Source organism: Bufo bufo, chromosome 2, assembly GCF_905171765.1.
Source record: "Bufo bufo chromosome 2, aBufBuf1.1, whole genome shotgun sequence".
Lineage (NCBI taxonomy): Eukaryota > Metazoa > Chordata > Amphibia > Anura > Bufonidae > Bufo > Bufo bufo.
The window spans coordinates 432,922,269-432,941,975 of record NC_053390.1 but is presented as its reverse complement, the minus strand read 5'-3'; the positions used below and the strand labels follow the sequence as shown (position 1 = coordinate 432,941,975).

The 19,707-nt window shown below is 42.9% G+C and overlaps 1 protein-coding gene across 1 annotated transcript in view; it reads right to left on the bottom strand.

The window, feature by feature from the left end:
- Window positions 1–2,022: 2,022 nt before the first annotated feature.
- Window positions 2,023–19,707, bottom strand: part of TM6SF2 (transmembrane 6 superfamily member 2) — a 40,302-nt gene continuing 22,617 nt past the window's right edge. Inside the window, exons 4-10 of the mRNA XM_040417415.1 lie at window positions 18,470–18,573; window positions 14,072–14,154; window positions 11,911–12,035; window positions 11,728–11,829; window positions 5,109–5,201; window positions 2,570–2,689; window positions 2,023–2,452 (exon numbers count right to left, since the gene is read on the bottom strand). Coding sequence (XP_040273349.1) covers window positions 2,246–2,452; window positions 2,570–2,689; window positions 5,109–5,201; window positions 11,728–11,829; window positions 11,911–12,035; window positions 14,072–14,154; window positions 18,470–18,573 — 834 coding nt within the window. The 3' untranslated portion in view covers window positions 2,023–2,245. The remainder of the gene's footprint in view (window positions 2,453–2,569; window positions 2,690–5,108; window positions 5,202–11,727; window positions 11,830–11,910; window positions 12,036–14,071; window positions 14,155–18,469; window positions 18,574–19,707) is intronic.

Below are 19,707 nucleotides of genomic sequence, written 5' to 3'. Positions count from 1 at the left end.
TAATGCTGTATATAGTGTATATGTTCTGCTCCTTAATACACAACTATGCACCTGTTAGATACCTGGTAGTTAACTGAAAGCCAGATCACATGATACTTTTGAGCAGGGCCGGTGTGTAAACTAAAAATGTCCCTGGAAAAAAAGGTAAAAGTGGCCCCATGTTGCAGGCGGATCCAAATTGACAGAAGGCGGGATAACAAAAATAGGCAGGGCCAGCAATACCATAGTGCAGGGCAGTATATTGCCCCAGCTGAACCAAATAGCACAGTGCAGCAGAAAATACTGCCATCTGCACCACAGTATTCAACTGTATCGCTGTCCTGAGGACATCGATACAGTTGAATTGAGGAGGGCACCTGTGGCTGTTGGCCAGATGCTAAGAGGGAATCAGATCATTATGAACCTTACTGGCGGCCATGAAGAGGGCTTGGGTGGCCCCCCTAGGCATCGGCCCACCGTGAAATTTCCCTGTAGGGTGTATGGCCAATCCGCCCCTGCTTTTAAGGGTCACATAACGGCTCACATGACTGACACCATGTTCAGCCCTATCTAACTCTCCTATAGATGCATTTTACAGGAATAAAATGGACTGTACAATTTTTTTTTCTTCAGGGAGAGGCAAATGCGTGGATATAATAAAGGTCTGCGAGCAAAATTTTTAATCGATGTAAATTAGAAAATTATTTGACACCCTATTATCTAAAGAAACAAATAGCATCATTAAAACCAGAATACGTTTTTAAGTCACTGAATTTGCAATGTGTTGGAGGGAGAAGAATTTCTGCATTCTATGGGGGAGATTTATCAAAGTAGTGAAAAGTAGAAAGCCAATAGCAACCAATCAGATTCCACCTTTTTTTTCTCAAAGGAGCTGTAAAAAATGAAAGGTGGAATCTGATTGGTTGCTATGGGCAACTAAGCCAGTTCTACTTTACACCAGTTTGATAAATCTCCCCCAACATCTTTATATACACTGCAGATACCACAGAATGAAGAACAAGTGTGTGCTGTCATGCTACAATCTACCCTGAGATTACATTTAGAAAGCAGGAAAATTAAAGGTGTTCTATCGTTAGGAGGCAACAACCCAATGCTCCTAACCTGTTTGTGGCCCTTAAAAAAAAAGCAAAAAACACACAAGTCAGTGGTTCCATGTGACTGTACCACTGCTCCATTTGAGCACAAGTGACCGCTGAGACCAATGATTTTGTCCACAGCAGTCATGGGACTAAGCCACTTTTAGTCCTGTGGAAAACAGAAGCGGCCAGGAATGGCTCAGTGGCACAGGCAGACAGGTGTTTTTTTTTTTTTTTTAAATGGGGCACAGGTTATAAGCACAGAGGTTGCCGGCTCCTAGGCCCTACCACCCCTTTAAAACAGCTTTTTACTTTCTTATTCTAGGACTGTATGGACGATTGTAGCTCATCTCCGTTGACATGATTGAGGATGGGGCTGCACTGGCACTGTTTCTGGACAAAAACAGCAATATTTTTGTAAAGGGAGTTTGTCATCAACAGGATCAGTTTTACAATGGCCAAAATGCCAGACAGGGCTCCATCCCCAAGTTATAAGCATATCTTTATTTGCTAGAATCACTTCTCCAGTGGAAAAAAGATTTAATTCCATATGTTAATTAACTGTTATGAGCACTGAGGGCAGGCTCGAACCACTTGGTGCCCCACAGCTCTGGCTCTTTCCCCTCCCAGTGCCAATCTCTATATCTTAATTAGAAGGGGCAGGCTTCTGCAACATTATCGCGTCTATCTCTGTCAATTAAGCAGGAGGGGGAGGCGGAGGACTGGAGCAATGGAGCACAGATTGATTTGGGCCTTGGTGCACGTAACAGCTAATTAACATATTGAATATAAGCCTTTTTCGCTGGATTGAAGCAGAGATCCTGGTATATAAAGGTATGACTGAAACATGGGAAGGGGGCTCTATTTGGCATTGTGGGCAGTTTAAAACTGCTTTTGTTGATGACAGACTCCCTTTAAGAAAGGGACGTTTTGAGCATGTTTATATCAATGAAATAATTTCTCTATTTCTAGTTTTTACCGTTTTTTAGCAGAAATCCAGTGCAAAACACAGAAAACATATTATTGCAGAGTCCCTCCTAAGGTTAACGTGTCCTTATTTGCTTCTTCAACAACATTAAGATAAAAGCCTAGAGTCATGTAAGCCGTCAAAAGCCCTGTTCATGCTCAAGGCTTACTTAAGAAGCGTCGTAGTCCAATAACAAATCCTATTAATCCTGTTTCTTGCCTTCCTCTACAGTTTGCTTTATGTCTCTGAGAAAGTAGGCTGGGCTTTGAATACATCGGTAAGCCAGTAGCTGCATCCCAAGGGTGTACAGAACATTCACTATCATGAACTCCCACCATGCTTCTCGAGGGACACGATAAGTATATGGTGTTCGGTGGTAGACTGAAGATCCTATGTGAGCAAACTGAGCCTGTGGAGAGAGATTTAGATAAATGCTTTCCAGGGTCCCATATATAAGACTAACACAGACAAAAAAAACAGCAGATGCTGTTTTATGCAATAACTTTATTTGCGCTAAAAAGCTTACCTGTGCCATTGCACCAGCATAGACAACTGTCCAGTCCAACATCCATGTACAGCCAGGAACCAGCAGACCATAGATGGACACACACAGAAATGGAAGTAGGTAGAACATATTTACCAACATCTGAAAGGAAGAGATATTGTTCAGCTTATTCTTCTGCAAAATGTTACATGTATGTTGAACTACTCTATAAAAAAAAAAGTGACCATTACGTTTTATGAAAAGAAAACATATTTTAACCCCTTTCCAATATTTGCCATATATTCATGGCATAATAGAGGAAGAAGAAATCTCAGGAACTGTGGTTGCTACATCCCCGGCAGATGTCAGCTGTTTAATACAACTGACATCTGCCTGCAATACCCTGGATATGTCTGATCGCAGTCATTTCAATCCTCAGATGCCGCAGTCAATAGTGACTGTAGCATCTGAGTGGTTAGTCAGAGATAGTGGGTTCCCTCTGACTTCCAATGGGCCCTTCCCCTGCCTATTCCTGCGGTAGAACTGCAGGGTGCCAACTGGCTGTCTGAGCAGCCTGAGGCTTTAGGAAAGCTTTTAGCCTGCCACACTAATCTAAAGCCCTGTGGTAGGGCTTAATAGGAAGATGTTACAATCACTATAGACTGTGATACTATAACATTATTTTTTTTAAAAAGTGCAAATGTTATTGTTTTTAAATATCTATATGTTATATAGGCTTTGCAGAGCAGCGCTGGTACAGGCAGGAGCAGAGATGTTTGTACAGCGCTCACTGTAGCTCTGCAGTGGAATCCGTACATCAGTATATCCCGATATGTCAGTGTGGTCTACGAGTCTATAGATTCCACCTGAACTTTAAAGTGGTAAAGCATAAGAAAAACTATATAGATTTGGTATCACTGTGCATTAACCTGCACTGCACAGATCAATAGTGTGCAAGTGCCGACAACGTCATTCTACCTGAAAGCATTCCTCCTCTGACTCTAAAGCCACAGGCACCAACACTTCCGAGTAGAATAACATCAGCGGCGCCTGTGCACTGTGCCGGCGCTAAGTTTGTGAGTGACTGCACAAGCACCAGAATACGGCAAGACAAGATGTCTTGCCCTGTTGATCAAATGGGAGGGGAGAGTGTATTGAGCACTGGTGCGCAGCTGTAGCAGTGCTCCTAGTGCTGCAGCCTGCCCCTCAGTGCTCCAACTAACTAATTTCCATAACTATCAAAGTGATGATATCTCTGCAGCGGTACAAGCTAAACACAAAATAAAGATATAAGTTTAATCTGCTTGCCCGGTTTAATAGAGTTGATCATGCTGACAGGTACTCTTTAAGGGAGCACACTTTAACCCCTTAGGGACGCATGACGTACCAGTACGGCATGTTTACCGAGTCCTTAAGGGGTTAATGAAGCATCACCATGAGGGGGCACTTAAGAGGACATTATACTGTGTGAGAGAAACTTAAGAGGACATCACTGTGTGAGGGGGGCCACTTAAGGGGGCATACCTGTGTAAGGGGGCACTTAATGGGGCATAATAGTGTGGGGGCTACTTAAAGAGCATCACCTTGTGTGAAGGGCATTTAAGGGCTCATTGTGTGTGGGGGCACTTAGGAGCTTCAAACTGTATGGGGGACACTAAGGGGGCAGCATACTGTATGGGGAGGTACTAAGGAGGCATCATACTCTGTAGGGAGCACTAAGGGGGCACCATTACCATCTAGCAGGGGCATCACTACTGTGAGGTGGTTACAAAAAAAAAAAAAAAAAACTTGCCACAGAGAGCTACAGGCCACTGATGTTGTTCCTCCTTGCATTTTTTTTTTGCAGCTCACATCTTGACCCAATGTCAGACCCAGGTACGTGGACCTTTACAAAAAGTACTTGAGTACCCCTGACCTATACTTTTCAAGCAGTTTCTATAATATATTAGGAAACTGCATTGTTAGCAATTCCCTAACTAATCCCATGAACTACTATGAGGCAAATAAAACCTTATTATTAAGAGGGACCCCTTAAAAGTGTTTCTACTCCTATGGAACCTTTACTCCCGTTTCTACCTCAAAGAAGCTTGGTGTTCAGTTGAATACAGCATTTGTTGGCTGCCTAGTCTACCTCCATGATTGATGAGCATCTTTTTGTAAGCGGAAAATAGTTTCTAGGGAGTCATTGACAAGGTTCCAAAGAGCCCCAGCATTCAAGGGCACACTGGTATAGAGGGATTTATACAGTGACCTGTATAATCTTTGCATTATAAGGTTCAAGATAGATTGCTAAAGGGATCAAAAAGAAACCAAGAGCTATCATCCTCTATGTACCCTATAAAATATCTGGTGCCACTCATACCCAGCCACAGCTAAAGAGGACTGACTGTTGCACCAAGACTGAATGACTGGAGGGGTCTGCCAGCACCATACACATTTTATCATTCACAGAACTCCCCAAAAGCATAGGTATCTGTCAACAGGACTCTAATGTGTATGGGCAGCATAAGGAGAAACAAAGAATCTAAATTCTCTTCTCTGTATCTGAAACATTAGTAGTTATTTAACATTAAACACTTACCTGAACTTTAGGATAAGCCACAGGGTCTCTTATATATGGCTCATATTGGTAGATATAGGTAAAGCAAGAATCGGAAGGGCAGTCCAGGGCCAGCTATAGATGTAAATGAAGATATAATAAAGCATAATAAAACACATGCAGTAAATAGGAGGGAATATATGTAAAGTCTTAAATAGCCTCAAATACACACAGTTGTACTACGGTTACATATTATATGGTCAAGAACTTCAATTGAGTCTTAAATATAGAACATGGTTAAAAAAAAAACTTGTAACTACATAAACACACTGCAAAAACTGCAGAGTCAAATTGTGGATGCTCTTTAAACTCTACATGTGACTTCACCCAAAGGTAAGCATCTACCTAGCTGTGCCCCCGTGACCATGATAGTGCTGCACGTTTTCAGCAGAGAAGCACAAAATACAAATGTAGCAGCATGGAATTAGGAGACCACTGGATAAAACTATGGATCGCTAAGACAGGTGTCCGTAAAAAAAACGTATACAGCTCTTGAAGCAGCCATAGCTTGTTGAATCTAATTTGGAACACAGTAATATTAGTAATTTATCTTCATGACTGATGATCAAATGTCAGATTTAAAGCTATTTCTGAACCAGAACTCTGAGGATGTACAATGCAGTCCTTGAACAGCTGTTTGATGGTACATATTGCTGTGGGATCTAAATGAGAAAATTGCAACACAGAGATCCCATGATAATATAGAAAAGAGTTTGATGCGCACTGTGCAAACACTCACTGAGGTAGATGTAGGGGAGGATGGTAGCATGCAGATGCAGGGACGTTTATAGTCAACGTGCGGACGGGAGGTGGTTATGGCTACATGCACACAAACGTATTTTTGTTCTGTTTTTTTGCGGACCGTATACGAAACCATTCATTTCAATGGAGCCGCAAAAAAAAAAACAGAAGGTTCTCCATGTGCATTCCATTTCCATATGTCTGTATTTCCGTTCTGCAAAAAAATAGAACATGTCCTATTATTGTCCTCATTACGGACAAGGATAGTACTGTTCTATTAGGGGCCAGCTGTTCCGTTCTGCAAAATACGGAATGCACACGGACATCATCCGTATTTTTTGCGGATCCGTTTTTTGCGGACCGCAAAATACATACGGTCGTGTGCATGAAGAAACATGACAAAAAACTGATGCAAACTGATACAAACATTATATCAGATTTTGGAATGGATCTTTCCCCCCAAAAAAACAAATTTTGTGTCTGAAGCAAAAAAAACATGATGTGAAAGAGGCCTTAGGCTCCATTCACACGTCCGCAAAGGAGTCCACATCCGTTCCGCAATTTTGCGGACCGACCCATTCATTCTCTATGGGGACGTAATGGATGCGGACAGCACACAGTGTCCGCAATTGCGGAGCATGGCCCCGATCTTCGGGTCCGCAGCTCCGCAAAAGATAGAACATTGCGGGTCCGCAACACACCACGGACGTGTGAATGGAACCTTAAAGAGGACCTGTAACCTCTCCTGACATGTCTGTTTTAGTAACTCTCGGGCCTTTTGCATATTATCCCAGCTGGAAGTTATGAATGAACTGCTAGCGGTTTGCAATAAAGGTCCAGATGGGTATTATCATTTGGAGGTATGTCCCTGCACAGTCTGACACTGACAGCACTGATTGGATAGGCGGAGATTGTGCAGGGACACTCTCCCCCAACTGGTGACACGCAGCTTGACTTCATTGCAAACTGCTAACAATGCATTCAAAAGTTCTAGTAGTAATAATAAAGGAATGGCACATCATAGAGTCATAAGAATAGACTTGTTCTTACAAGTGGGATGCAAGTAGTCACTGAAACAGACATGTCAGGAGACAGTACAGTCTGCTTTAGGCCAGACAAACGAGCGAGTACAATGCGATAAACCTGCAGCACGTGTCAGTGTGAGGTCCCGTTCTGATCTCCGCTCCTCTGACAGGATCACACAGCATTGTAATGATTAATACTGCTGTGACCCTGAGAGTCCTGGAATCTACTGAATTAGGGCTCATGCACACGACCGTTGTTGTTTTGCGGTCTGTTTTACTTTCTCTGATTTAATTCCTCTTCCATTCCGTTATTGCACAAAACATATCTGTATGGTTTCCATATTTGATCCGTTTTTTGCGGATCTGAAACGGAAACAGTAGCTTATTAATCACCAAACACATGAGCAATATAGGCTGGGCATAACATTTCTACAGTATGGATTCGCAAAATACTGATGAAATACAGATGACATACAGATGTGTTCCGTGTGCGTTCCGTATTTTTTGCGGACCCATTAACTTGAATGGGGCCTCAGACCGTGATTTACAGACAATAATAGGACATGCACTACTTTTTTGCGGAACAGAAATACGGAAATGGAATGCACACGAAGTACCTTCCATTGTTTTTGCGGATCCATTGAAGTCAATGGTTCCGCATACGGTCCGCAAAAAAAACGGAACGGAAGCGGAAAGAAAATACATTCGTGTGCATGAGCCCTTACACTGAAATAATGCTGTCAATGTAGATTCAAGGTCTCTCAGGGTCACGCAGCATTATACATCATTATAATGCTGTACGATTCTGTCAGAGGAGCAGAGGTCAGAACGGGACCTCACACTGACACACTGCGAGTTCATCAAATTGAACTCACTCGTGTGTGTCTGGCCTTAACCTCCCTTAGGGCTCATTCACACAAACGTTTTTTGCGTTCCATATACGGGCCGTTTTTTGAGTTCCGTATACGGAACCATTCATTTCAATGGTTCTGCAAAAAAAAAACGGAATGTACTCCGTATGCATTCCGTTTCTGTATTTCCGTTTTTCCGTTCAAAGATAGAACATGTCCTATTATTGCCCGCAAATCATGTTCCGTGGCTCCATTCGAGTCAATAGGTCCGCCAAAAAAACTCTGTATGTCTTCCGTATCCGTTCCGTTTTTGCGGAACAATCTATTGAAAATCTATTTTATGCCCAGCCCAATTTTTTCTATGTAATTACTGTATACTGTATATGCCATACAGAAAAACGCAATGGAAAAACGGAATGGAACCGGAAACACTACGGAAACAAAAAACTGAAAAACTGATCCATTAAAAACGGCCCGCAAAACACTGAAAAAGACATACGGTCGTGTGAACGAGCCCTTATTGTCCAATGTCCTTGAAAATAAGTGTACAAACACTAAATGGGAAATTTTTAAAAGCATCCTAAATTTTCATAGTGATAGGTACATACCTTATGGAAATAAAAGGAGTAGGAACAAGAAAAAAAAACATTGTGGACAAATACAAATGTAAAATGTAGGAAGGAAGAGAAGAAAAAAAAAAATGAAAAAATAGATATAGTCAGCAATGCAGGAGAAAGAGAGGCTTATTACCAAAGAGTGTAAAAACGAACCCTAAACTAAAATGTTCTTCACTTATATAAATAGTAAAAAGATTAAAACCGAAATTGCTGAATGATGCGGGAGGAGTTGTAGACAGTGATGAGGAGAAAACTAATTTATTAAATATTTTTTCCTCCACTTTTTTCACAGAGGAAAAAGAAATGTCAGATGAAATGTGGAGTGTCAATCTAAACTCATTATACAGTATGTCGCCTGTATGATCCAGGAAGAAGTGCAGGAGACAAATCAACTGGTCCACATGGCATACACCCCGTATACTAAAATTAAGTAATGTAAGAGACAGACCCTTATATTTGATATCTAAGCATTTTAGAATGACAGTGTTTATTCCACAGGACTGCGCATAGGAAATGTGGTGCCAGTATTCAAAAAGCAGTCAAAAAGTCAGCCCATAAACTACAGACCGGTAATTTTAACATACTGCTACACATGGGTCTGGATAGATTGGAGGCTTGGGCAGAAAAGGGGCAAAAGAGGTTTAACATTGATAAATGTAAGGTAATGAACATGGGAGGGGGAATTACGAGTCACCTGTACATACTAAATGGTAAAACATTGGGTAACACTGACATGGATAAGGATTTAGGAATTTTAGTTGACAGCATACTAAGGCTACTTTCACACTAGCGTTCGGGGCTCTGCTTGTGAGTTCCGTTTGAAGGGGTTCACAAGCGGCCCCGAACGCATCCGTACTGCCCCAATGCATTCTGAGTGGATGCGGATCCGCTCAGAATGCATCAGTCTGGCAGCGTTCAGCCTCCGCTCAGCAGGCGGACACCTGAACGCTGCTTGCAGCATTCGGGTGTCCGCCTGGCCGTGCGGAGGCGAGCGGATCCGTCCAGACTTACAATGTAAGTCAATGGGGACGGATCCGTTTGAAGATGACACAATATGGCTCAATTTTCAAACGGATCCGTCCCCCATTGACTTTCAATGCAAAGTCAGGACGGATCCGTCTGACTAACCTTTAGACTTAGTTTTTTCTCTGAAATATAATGCAGACGGATCCGTTCTGAACAGATACCATCGTTTGCATTATAGGAGCGGATCCGTCTGTGCAGACACCAGACGAATCTGCACCTAACGCAGGTGTGAAAGTAGCCTTAAAGGGAGACATTGTACACCACTTACATGGCTCTCTAGAACACCTATCCATGATTCAAATGGTACCTTTGTAATTTTCTTCTGAGTTTCACCAGCAGCAAAAATGCACTTAAATCCATATGCAAATGAGGGCTCGCAAGTGCCCAGGGGCGGCGTTCAGTGTGTAGGTGCCCAGGCTGCTCTGCCTTCTTTTTACATTACTCCTCCCCAGCCTCTTCCTTGGCCCGCCCTGCAAGTCCCTTGCATCATCCACAAGACCGGCCGATATCCCACGCGTGCGCAGTGCACCACCGGCGCGAGCATGCGCACTGTGATGCCCATTGTGGGCACGGCGTCACTACATGTAGTGCGCATGCGCCGGCCTCCAGTCCTCCTGTTTGCTTCTGGTCCGCCCTCTAGTCACTGGTTTCATTCCTGTGCTGGAGCATGCGCACTACATGTAGCGATGCCGTGCCCACAATTGGCATCACAGTGCGCTTGCCCGTGCTGGAGGCTCACTGCGCACGCACGGTATATCTGCCAGTCCTGTGGATCATGCAAGGGACTTGCAGGGCGGGCCAAGGAAGAGGCTGGGGAGGAGTAATGTAAAAAGAAGGCAGAGCAGCCTGGGCATCTACACACTGAACGCCGCCCCTGGGCACTTGCGAGCCCTCATTTGCATATGGATTAAAGTGCGTTTTTCCTGCTGGTGAAACTCAGAAGAAAAATACAAAGGTACCATTTGAATCATGGATAGGTGTTCTAGAGAGACATGTAAGTGGTGTACAATGTTATATTTTGGTGACAGACTCCCTTTAAAGGGGTTGTCCAAGTTATTTTTATTGATGACCTATCCTCAGGATAGGTCATCAATATCAGATCGGTGGGGGTCTGAAACCCGGCACCCCCGCTGATCAGCTGTTTGTAGAGAAGGCGTGCCAGCGCTGCCTCCTCTTCATTGTTTACCTGCTCACCGTCACATCTGCAGCACTGAGCAGGTGTAATTATTTCAATGGGACGGCTCGTTCCTATACAGTTCTAGGGTGTAATTACACCTGGCAGGTAAACAATGAAGAGGAGGCAGCGCTGGCACGGCGCGTGCCTTCTCTTTAAACAGCTGATCGGCGGGGGTGCCTGAGGATAGGTCATCAATATGAACAGCCCGGAGAACGCCTTTAAAGGGGTTGTCCAGGTCCAGAGCTGAATCCAGACATATCCCCTTATTCACCCAGACTGCAAGGGTTTATATTTTTACATTGCTAGGCTGAGGCTTCCACCTAGCAGCGTTGCTGGTGATGTCACTGGCACTAATGGGCGGGCTTTAGCGCTGCCCTAGGCTATTTTACAGGCTAGGGGAGCGCTAAAGTTCACCCATTAGTTCCAGTAACGTCACCGTGCTCACTGCTAGGTGGAAGCCTTCACCTAACAGTCCTTATGGAGAGCCCGGTACGTCACCGGATCTCAAGAAAATTCCCATTTCGAATAAGCGCATGGCAAGGGAAAGCATCAAAGCATTTCATATCTCATATCAGAGGGACTGCCTGGGTTAAAAAGGGGATATGTCTGGGTTCAGCTCTGAACCCAGACAACTCCTTTAACTATAGTAACCAGTGTCAGGCAGATGCTGCCAAGGCCAATAAGATAATGGGTTGCATCCAAAGGGGCATAGATGCCACTTTACAATCACTAGTCAGACCACACATGGAGTACTGTGTACAGTTCTGGGCTCCTGTGAACAAGACAGACATAGCAGAGCTGGAGAGGGTTCAGAGAAGGGCATCTAAAGTAATATCGGAAATGGGTGGACTACAGTATCCAGAAAAATTATCAAAATGAAAGTTATTTAGTTCAGAAAAAAAGACAACTGAGGGGAGATCTAATAACCATGTATAAATATATCAGTGGTCAGTACGGACCCATGATCTCTTTATACCCAGGACAATGACTGTGACAATACAATGAATATGTATATGCACAGTGATTTGATACATCACGTGCGCTCTCTCACAATGTTGATCAATGTGGCATAGTGCCATTCACACCAATATAGTGCCATGTATCTCTGACATGACTGAATACAATAAGCAACACTTCATTAAACGGAATCATATTTATACTTACCAGGCCTCTAAAAAGAGTAAATATAATAGCTCCTAAGAGATACACAATCAGTACAATATCTTTTGGGCGTTGAAAAATTCCTTCATTGTGTGCCACCGACACCTGAAAAATATACATTTTTAGGCAAATCAAAAATAGACAGTTTATATTGTATATCACATTGGCGAATAAGGCCAGAGTTACCTTTTCAGCTGGTATTTTTGTAAAGTTGTGCTTTGATCTGAATATTCTCATTCCTGCCCAGACAGGAAGAAACAGGTAGGGGACATTAAGGATGAAGGCAGGGCGTACTTCTGTCCCATACTTCCCTGAAATACAATCACACGACTCTGTAAAAATTCACTGCAGCAAAGAGATAAAAATTCCATCAGAAATGAACAAGACCAAACTATCTCTCTTCATGTCACAGTACAATAGAAGTGACATTGACTGAGTCATGGGTCCCTAGTGAGATTTCATTGCTGTACAATAAGGCATAAACGCCCCCAGATCCACCATCTCTCATCCTGAAAGTGACAGAAGCATACCTTTGTCTCCCAGCGCACTATGAGACATCGACACATAAATCATAGCGACACCGTGGGATATAGGAGACAAGTTTTATTCCTATCTTTTATGAAATCAAACATTAGTTTTAACGGTTTATCCTCAGCTATGAGTCAGTGATGGAGCTGAAAGAGAAAAGTCTTGAGAGGTTTTTAGAGGGTTTTTCAATAACCAATTTAATAAATGTTATTACTCCTATAGCTTGAAAATGCCATGGATATAAATACATATATACACTGTCTTTGAATCTCATTATTGGTTAGCTCTGCTCAGTCACCTGAACTTTGTCCTGTGAGATGGCATATTATTTTGTAGAATTGCTTTTAAATGGTGACTAACTTTTCACACAACTTGCATAAATCAATAGTACAAGTGACCGCAAGAAATTTTGTAATATGTCTTATCAGAGAGAAATCTCTAGTTCTTCTGTTTACCTCCGTCCGACCCCCTAATTGCTTTTCCCTTTGAAAAATGCCTTTTTCACATCTAGTATGGATCATCTCTGAAGGAGGATCATACAAATGCAAGTCTATGGAGAGACTGCACAGCTACATAGAAAGGTTATAGCTCAGTAAAAGGGCTTCCTTCACAACCATCCAGGTGAGTACTTCTCTGTTCTGATCTTCATTATCCTGGGGCTGCTTCTGAGTGACAGTGAGACAGGTAGGAAGGAGATTCTCCTCTACTTTCTGTGTATGCAGTGGATGGCAGCTCGTCTCCACCCATCAAGTCTGAGAGAACTGTAAACTAGATATTCAGCAAGCACAAAACTGCTAAAAATGTCAGATGCAAGTGATATAATGGCCAGAAATATTGATATTCCTCATGTACACACACTGTACTATTGATTAATGCAACATATGCTGAAAGCTCAGTGACACTTTAGGGTTCACTGATGGATTTGTTGGGCCAAGGTGGTGACCCCTGTCAATCTCATTTAGGCTTCAGATGGAGAAGTGCCACCTCAACTTCCGGGTGTAGCCAGACATCAGCGGTGCATGCAAAGTCAGTATTTGTGCTGCTGAGGTAGGAGCCGCAGACAGCCGGAGGGAGCGATAGTGGAGATGCAAGATTGACATGGTCTAGTCAATCAAGGGGGAATCTCTTGAGCAGCAAGGCCAGCACATTGCTGCTCCAGAAGATTTGTTAGAAACAATTTGCTCATCCACAGTCATCACTATCAGATCGATGGTTGTCCATCCAGATGTTCTGCAGTAGCTCTGATGCCGGAAATACACAGTTCTGTCCAGAGCTGGTTACTGTAGCAATGCTGTCATTGAAGAGAATGGGAGCAGTGCTTCAGTAATTAGTAATGCAGTAATCCAAGGCTGAGTTGTTCTAGCTTCGGTGCTGCTGCAGAATAACTGGTCAGCAGGGTTGTCGGACACCCACTGATCAGACAGTGATGGCTTATCCTGGGGATATGCCATCACTGTAAAATCCTGGACAGCCCCTTTAAGGAATACCAAATACAGAATTACAGGAGCACAGACAACAGAGTACTATTATAGACAATAATAAGTGTAGGATGGAGCAGAAAGAAAAAAATTGTACATTTTACTATGTCCAAAGGAGTTATTCACGACTACAATATAAGATTTGTGCAGGTCCAATCAACTGATTGAATAGACCCCAGCCTTCCAGCAAGAGCTGCACCCACCTTCATTGTTTACCAGGCAGGGTCACAACCAAACGCACGGAGCAGTGCCTGGTAAACAATGAAGGGGTAAACAACCTGGATACTTCAGTTTAGTAGGATGTTCAGGCAAGTGAATGACAAATGATGATCTTGGCTTACCGACCACATTCCCAGGCAAAAAGACCACCATGCTCATAACCAGTGAGCCCAGCCAGTAAAGCCCCACTGTCTTGTAGTTTATCCTGGGTAGAAAAACATCAAAAGAAGCAATGACTTGTCAGGATTAGGGTTGGGCGCGAATATTCGAATTGCGAATATTAATTGCGAATATCGGCACTTCGAGAATTTGCGAATATTTAGAATATAGTGATATATTTGTAATTTCAAATATTCGAGATTTTTTTTTCATCAGTAACCTCCCTTCTTGCTTGTGGGCCAATGAGAAGGCTGCAATGTCATTGTCTGAGCTTAGCAACATCCCTAGCAACCAATAGGAAAGTTGTCTACCCCTTACTATATAAGAAACTCCCCAGCAGCCATTTTCTACAGTTTTTTGCAGTTTTGAGAGAGAGAGACAGCAGTGTCATTGTTGTGCTCTGTGCTTTCCACTCATTACATTAGTTAGTTAGTTAGATAGCTCATATATATAATACAGATAGTTAGTGGTAGATAGTCAGTGTAGGTTAGATAGTGATATAGTGTAGCTGATAGGTTCTGCTGTCCATACATACATGCTACAGACATAGTGCTGTGATGTGACAACAATACATAGTGCACCAACCAGTAATATGTAGTCAGACCTGATAAAATGTGAAGTTTCACGTATTGCGCCAAAATATTCGCATCATTAGTGCCGATTAGCGCAATCGTGAATATATTGGAGCACTCTATCTGCATATAAAGCCATCTTTAATGTTCGGCCGTGCCAACCTTTTTCTCCAGTCTCAGGAAACTTCTAGCAGCTTGGAAAATTTAGCAAAACTGACCCACGCCTTTATTTTGCGCACATTACGCGAATATTACATTGTCGATTTTTAGCCATCAAGAAAATAATCTCGAATTAGTGAATATATGACGAATATTCGCCCCAAATATTAGTGAAAAATCGCAAATTCGAATATAGCCCCTGCCACTCATCACTAGTCAGGAGCTAGACATATTTTGTAGTCTCATGGCCGTACACCTAGAAATAACAGTTAACAATCTGACCGGGAAAGTCGATCAACAACAGATATTTTTATCTGTATTTTGGTGTCGGTCTAGCAAATCAAAGGTATGATATCTCCTAGAAAACGAACCTCGGGGTGAGCGCCATCCTGGATTTAGAGTATGCGATGGACACTATCTCTTTCTACTACCTATCTGTAGATAATTTTGGCGTATAGCTTTGTTTGGTTTACAATAGGTGTGCTGGCTATTGATTTTTCTGTGCCCAGTCCTATTGGATTTTCACTGTATTTTACACAGAGTGTTTATTATGTTCCAGAGACTTGAGTTGCATGTCTGTTATTTATGTAACAATTGTGTGTTATCTTTATTACAAAATATCACATCTCTACCAGTAATGCCACCTTTTTCCTTCATACTCCTTTTTAACCCCTTGTGATTGTGCAATTTAATAAAGACTATATGGTGTGAATTGGCTCCTTATCCTATGTGTATATATATATATATATATATATATATCCATGGAAAAGGAGTGCTGCGGACTTTCATTGTCTATATATATATATATATATATATATATATACATATACACTTTTCCATGGATGAAAAGTATATATATTGTGGGAAATATCTTTCCATATATCTTTTAAAGCTTGACATAAAGCTCACCATGTACAGCCTGCTTAAAGGGATGGCCCTAACTGGACAACTGCTTTTTAAGATAACATGAAAGCTGTAGGTTTAGCTGCTGAAGGGAAGCGACGATCTAATACACAGTGAAATGAAGTCCACAGGAAAACAATGGATGCTCCACCATATGCCCTAAGGCAGTGGTTCTCAACCTTTCTAAAGCCGTGACCCCTTAATACAGTTCCTCATGTTGTGGTGACCCCCAACCATTAAATTTTTTTCCTTGCTACGTCATAACTAATTTTGCTACTGTTATGAATTGTAATGTAAATATCTGATATGCAGGATGTATTTTTATTGCTACAAATTGAACATAACATAATTGTCCCCCAAATAAATAATTTAGAAGTGCACAGGGTCCCCCAAATAAATAAATCAGCGGGGCTTCAGGTCTCCCCCAAATAAATAAATCAGCGCTGCTCAGGGTACCCCCAAATAAATAAATCAGTGGTGCATCAGGTTTCCCCCAAATAAATAAATCAATGGTGCTCAGGGTCCCCCAAATAAATAAATCAGAAGTGCTCAGGGTCCCCCAAATAAATAAATCAGTGGTGCTTCAGGTCCCCCCCCCCCCCCCCCAAATAAATAAATCAATGGTGCTCAGGGTCCCCCAAATAAATAAATCAGAAGTGCTCAGGGTCCCCCAAATAAATAAATCAGCGGTGCTTCATGTCCCCCCAAATAAATTAAGCCTTGCTCAGCCAAATAATTAAAATAAAATTAGCCAGGCTCAGCAAGGCTCAATTAAATCATTGGTGGCAGTGGTGCTCAGCGGCAGTGTCATTAACGAAAAAACTCGGACCTCAGCAGACAGGCGGCCCGACTTACCCGTCCAGACGTCAGGCTCCTTCAAGCACAGGCAGTGATAGGACATCACTTCCTGTGCGCGAGGATAAGGGGCCGCTGCCGTTGTGCGGGCGACCCACAATAGGAAGCCTCAGGCGACCCCCCGGAAAGGGCCGATCGACCCCCAAAGGGGTCGCGACCCCTAGGTTGAGAACCGCTGCCCTAAGGGCTCGCCCGTGCTGTGGACCGCAAATTGCGGTCCGCAATGCACGGGCACCGTCTGTGGGGCAGGCGCATGGGGATAGCAGACCCATTCACTTGAATGGGTCTGCGATCCTTCCATTCCATAAAAAGATTTGAGCAAGTTCTATATTTTTGCAGTGCGGAAGCACGGAATGGAACCCCAGAAAGCACTCCGTAGTGCTTCTGTAGTGTTCCGTTCTTCCGTTCCGCACCTCTGGATTTGTGGACCCATTGAAATGAATGGGTCCTCATCCGTGATGCGGAATGGCCATGGAACGGTGCCCGTGTATTGCGGATCCACAGATGCGGTCCGCAATACGGCAACGGGCAGCACACGTTCGTGTGAACGAGCCCTAATAGGGGACAGAGACATGCATTCATTATCAGAGGATGACAAGATTTCAAGCTATCAGAGAGAAATTCTATGGCACACCAATTTTGACTGATATTACAGTGTAGTTTTATTCATTCTTTTTGAACACTTTGTGTCACAAAACATCCAATATTATTCAAGGCATAGCATGTGATTATGTACAGTTGTCCCGACGTTTCGGTCACTAATTACCTTTATCAGGGGATCTGTCTTCCATGCGCCCAGGAGGAAAGGGATGTGTACCATAGACATCATTGACTGCCATTATAAAAATTGTTGCGCGACATTGGTGCAGCAAATGTTGCAGTGTAGTTGTGCCCTATCTGTCGCGCGACAAATGTCGTCGTGTAGACCTAGCCTAAGAGCAATGATCTGTCGAACCCAGCAGTGCGCTCAAGTGCTGCAAGGGACATGAGTCCGATGCTGCTCACTGTTTCTGCCCCCTCCCCCGCCTGCGAATGATGATTGACACTGTTATTTTATGCGTAGGAAAGAAACCTGTCAATCATCGCCTGCAGACAGGGAGAGCAGGGACAGCGAGGCACATCGGACTCATCTCCATTGCAGCGCTTGAGCATGCTACAGGGTTCAGCAAGTCAGTACTGTAAGGGTATGATGCGAATTACATGCCAGGCAGATTTTCGTGCGGAAAAACAACAACATAATACAGTACCAACAAAGTGTATGAGATTAAACAAATCTCAGGTACACTTTGCTATTTTTTCTTAGATGTGGAAAATGACCTGCTGTGCGGATTTTGAAATCTGCAGCATGTGAATTGATGCTAAGTTTTTCTTATGTGTATATCACCCTCCTATAGAAGGGTGAGAGCTGCGGAAAATCCACATCAAATCCACACCAAAAACTGCATAAAAACTGCACACAAAAAAGCACCAAAAACATGATAAATAGTGCGGATTTATGTGCGGTTTTGGTGCAGCCATCCTTAAAGTACTGATGAGCAGTGACAGCTGAAATCAGCGATTCTGTCACTACTCTGTGCTGCCCCCAGTGAGGACATCTAAGTGCAGGTGACAATAATTCTAAAAGGGGTTATCCAATTTCTGAAAAAGCCCTCCCCATATGCCGGGCCCCTGTTTTCCTTGAATTGCTCTATTTATATAATTTGCAAGAATAGGGTCCTCCAGAATTCTGCAGATTTAGGTAAAAATGACACAACACATGTTATAAGTTAATGCTATTATTTGTACTGAATTTTAGAGCTGTCTGGTGAGCTTTTAAATGTAAAAGTTATTAGGAAGTATCCAGATCTCAAAGCAAATTATTTCTTTACTTACCCACGGGCAATTGCTCCCAGCATAATCAAGTACAGCAAGTAATGTGCAGTCCCATCCCATAGGCAAATGAGCATTCCATGTGCAGTACGGAGGTATGGCTCCCCCTACAGGAAGAAAATAGCAGTCATGCTACTGACATATCCATATTATAGTGGAGTTCTCTTGTTGCCATCTCTGTCAGCACACCCTTGTTAAAAGCTTATGATACCATGTCCTTGAGATAATAGCCTAGACTCGTCTCCCGTTGCAGTAAATATCTATGCGGTATACAAGCTCCCCTGTTATAGTGTAGTGTGCATATTTAAGAAGGTGAAAGATAATGCATTAGCGAACCACTGGGTTCACAAAAGGAAGGATCATGCCATAAATGTAGAGAAAATATATAATCCCCACCCTAGGTACTGTGGTTGGCATTTCGTATGCCGGTCTTAATAAAATGTGCATTGGAGTAAGATGTGCCAAATTTATTAAGAAGTACATGCTACATAATAAATTAGGCCCATCTTCTAGCAGTCCATGCACCAGAAAAAAAATGTATGGCAGCTATAAACTGTCATAGATTTGCACTATAATTTATGCCAGTTTATGGTGTAAATCACAGTAAGGCCCCATGCACACCACCATTGCTGTTTTGCGGTCCGCAAACTATGGATGCTGCCCGTGTGCCATCTGCATTTTTTTGCAGACCTATTGACTTTAATGGGTCCGATACCACTTTGCGGACATATTCTGTCTTTTTGAGGAAAGTACACGGAGGATCCGTATGTCTGTTCAGCAAAATGATAGAACATGTCCTATACTTGTGTCCAAAATGCGGACCATGAACCCATTGAAGTCAATGGGTCCGCATAAAAAATGGATCTGCAATTTGTGGACTGCAGAACATATGTGATTGTGTGCATAAAGTCTAGATCTGTCAAGAACAGGAGGCTAAACCCACTCGTGCCAAGTCCCATTGACTTTAATGGGTCAGTGGATAGCATTTTGTGGACATATTCTGTCTTTTTGAGGAAAGCACATAGATGATCCATATGTCTGTTCCGCAAATAGATAGAACATGTCCTATACTTGTGTCCACAATGCGGACAATGGACCCGCAAAAAAGTTGATGGGTCCGCAAAAAAATGCAGATGCAACACGGACGGTATCTGTAACCCCCGGACCGCAAAACGGATATGGTTATGTGCATAAAGCCTAGATCTGTCAAGATACAGGAGGCCAAGTCCACTCGCGTCAAG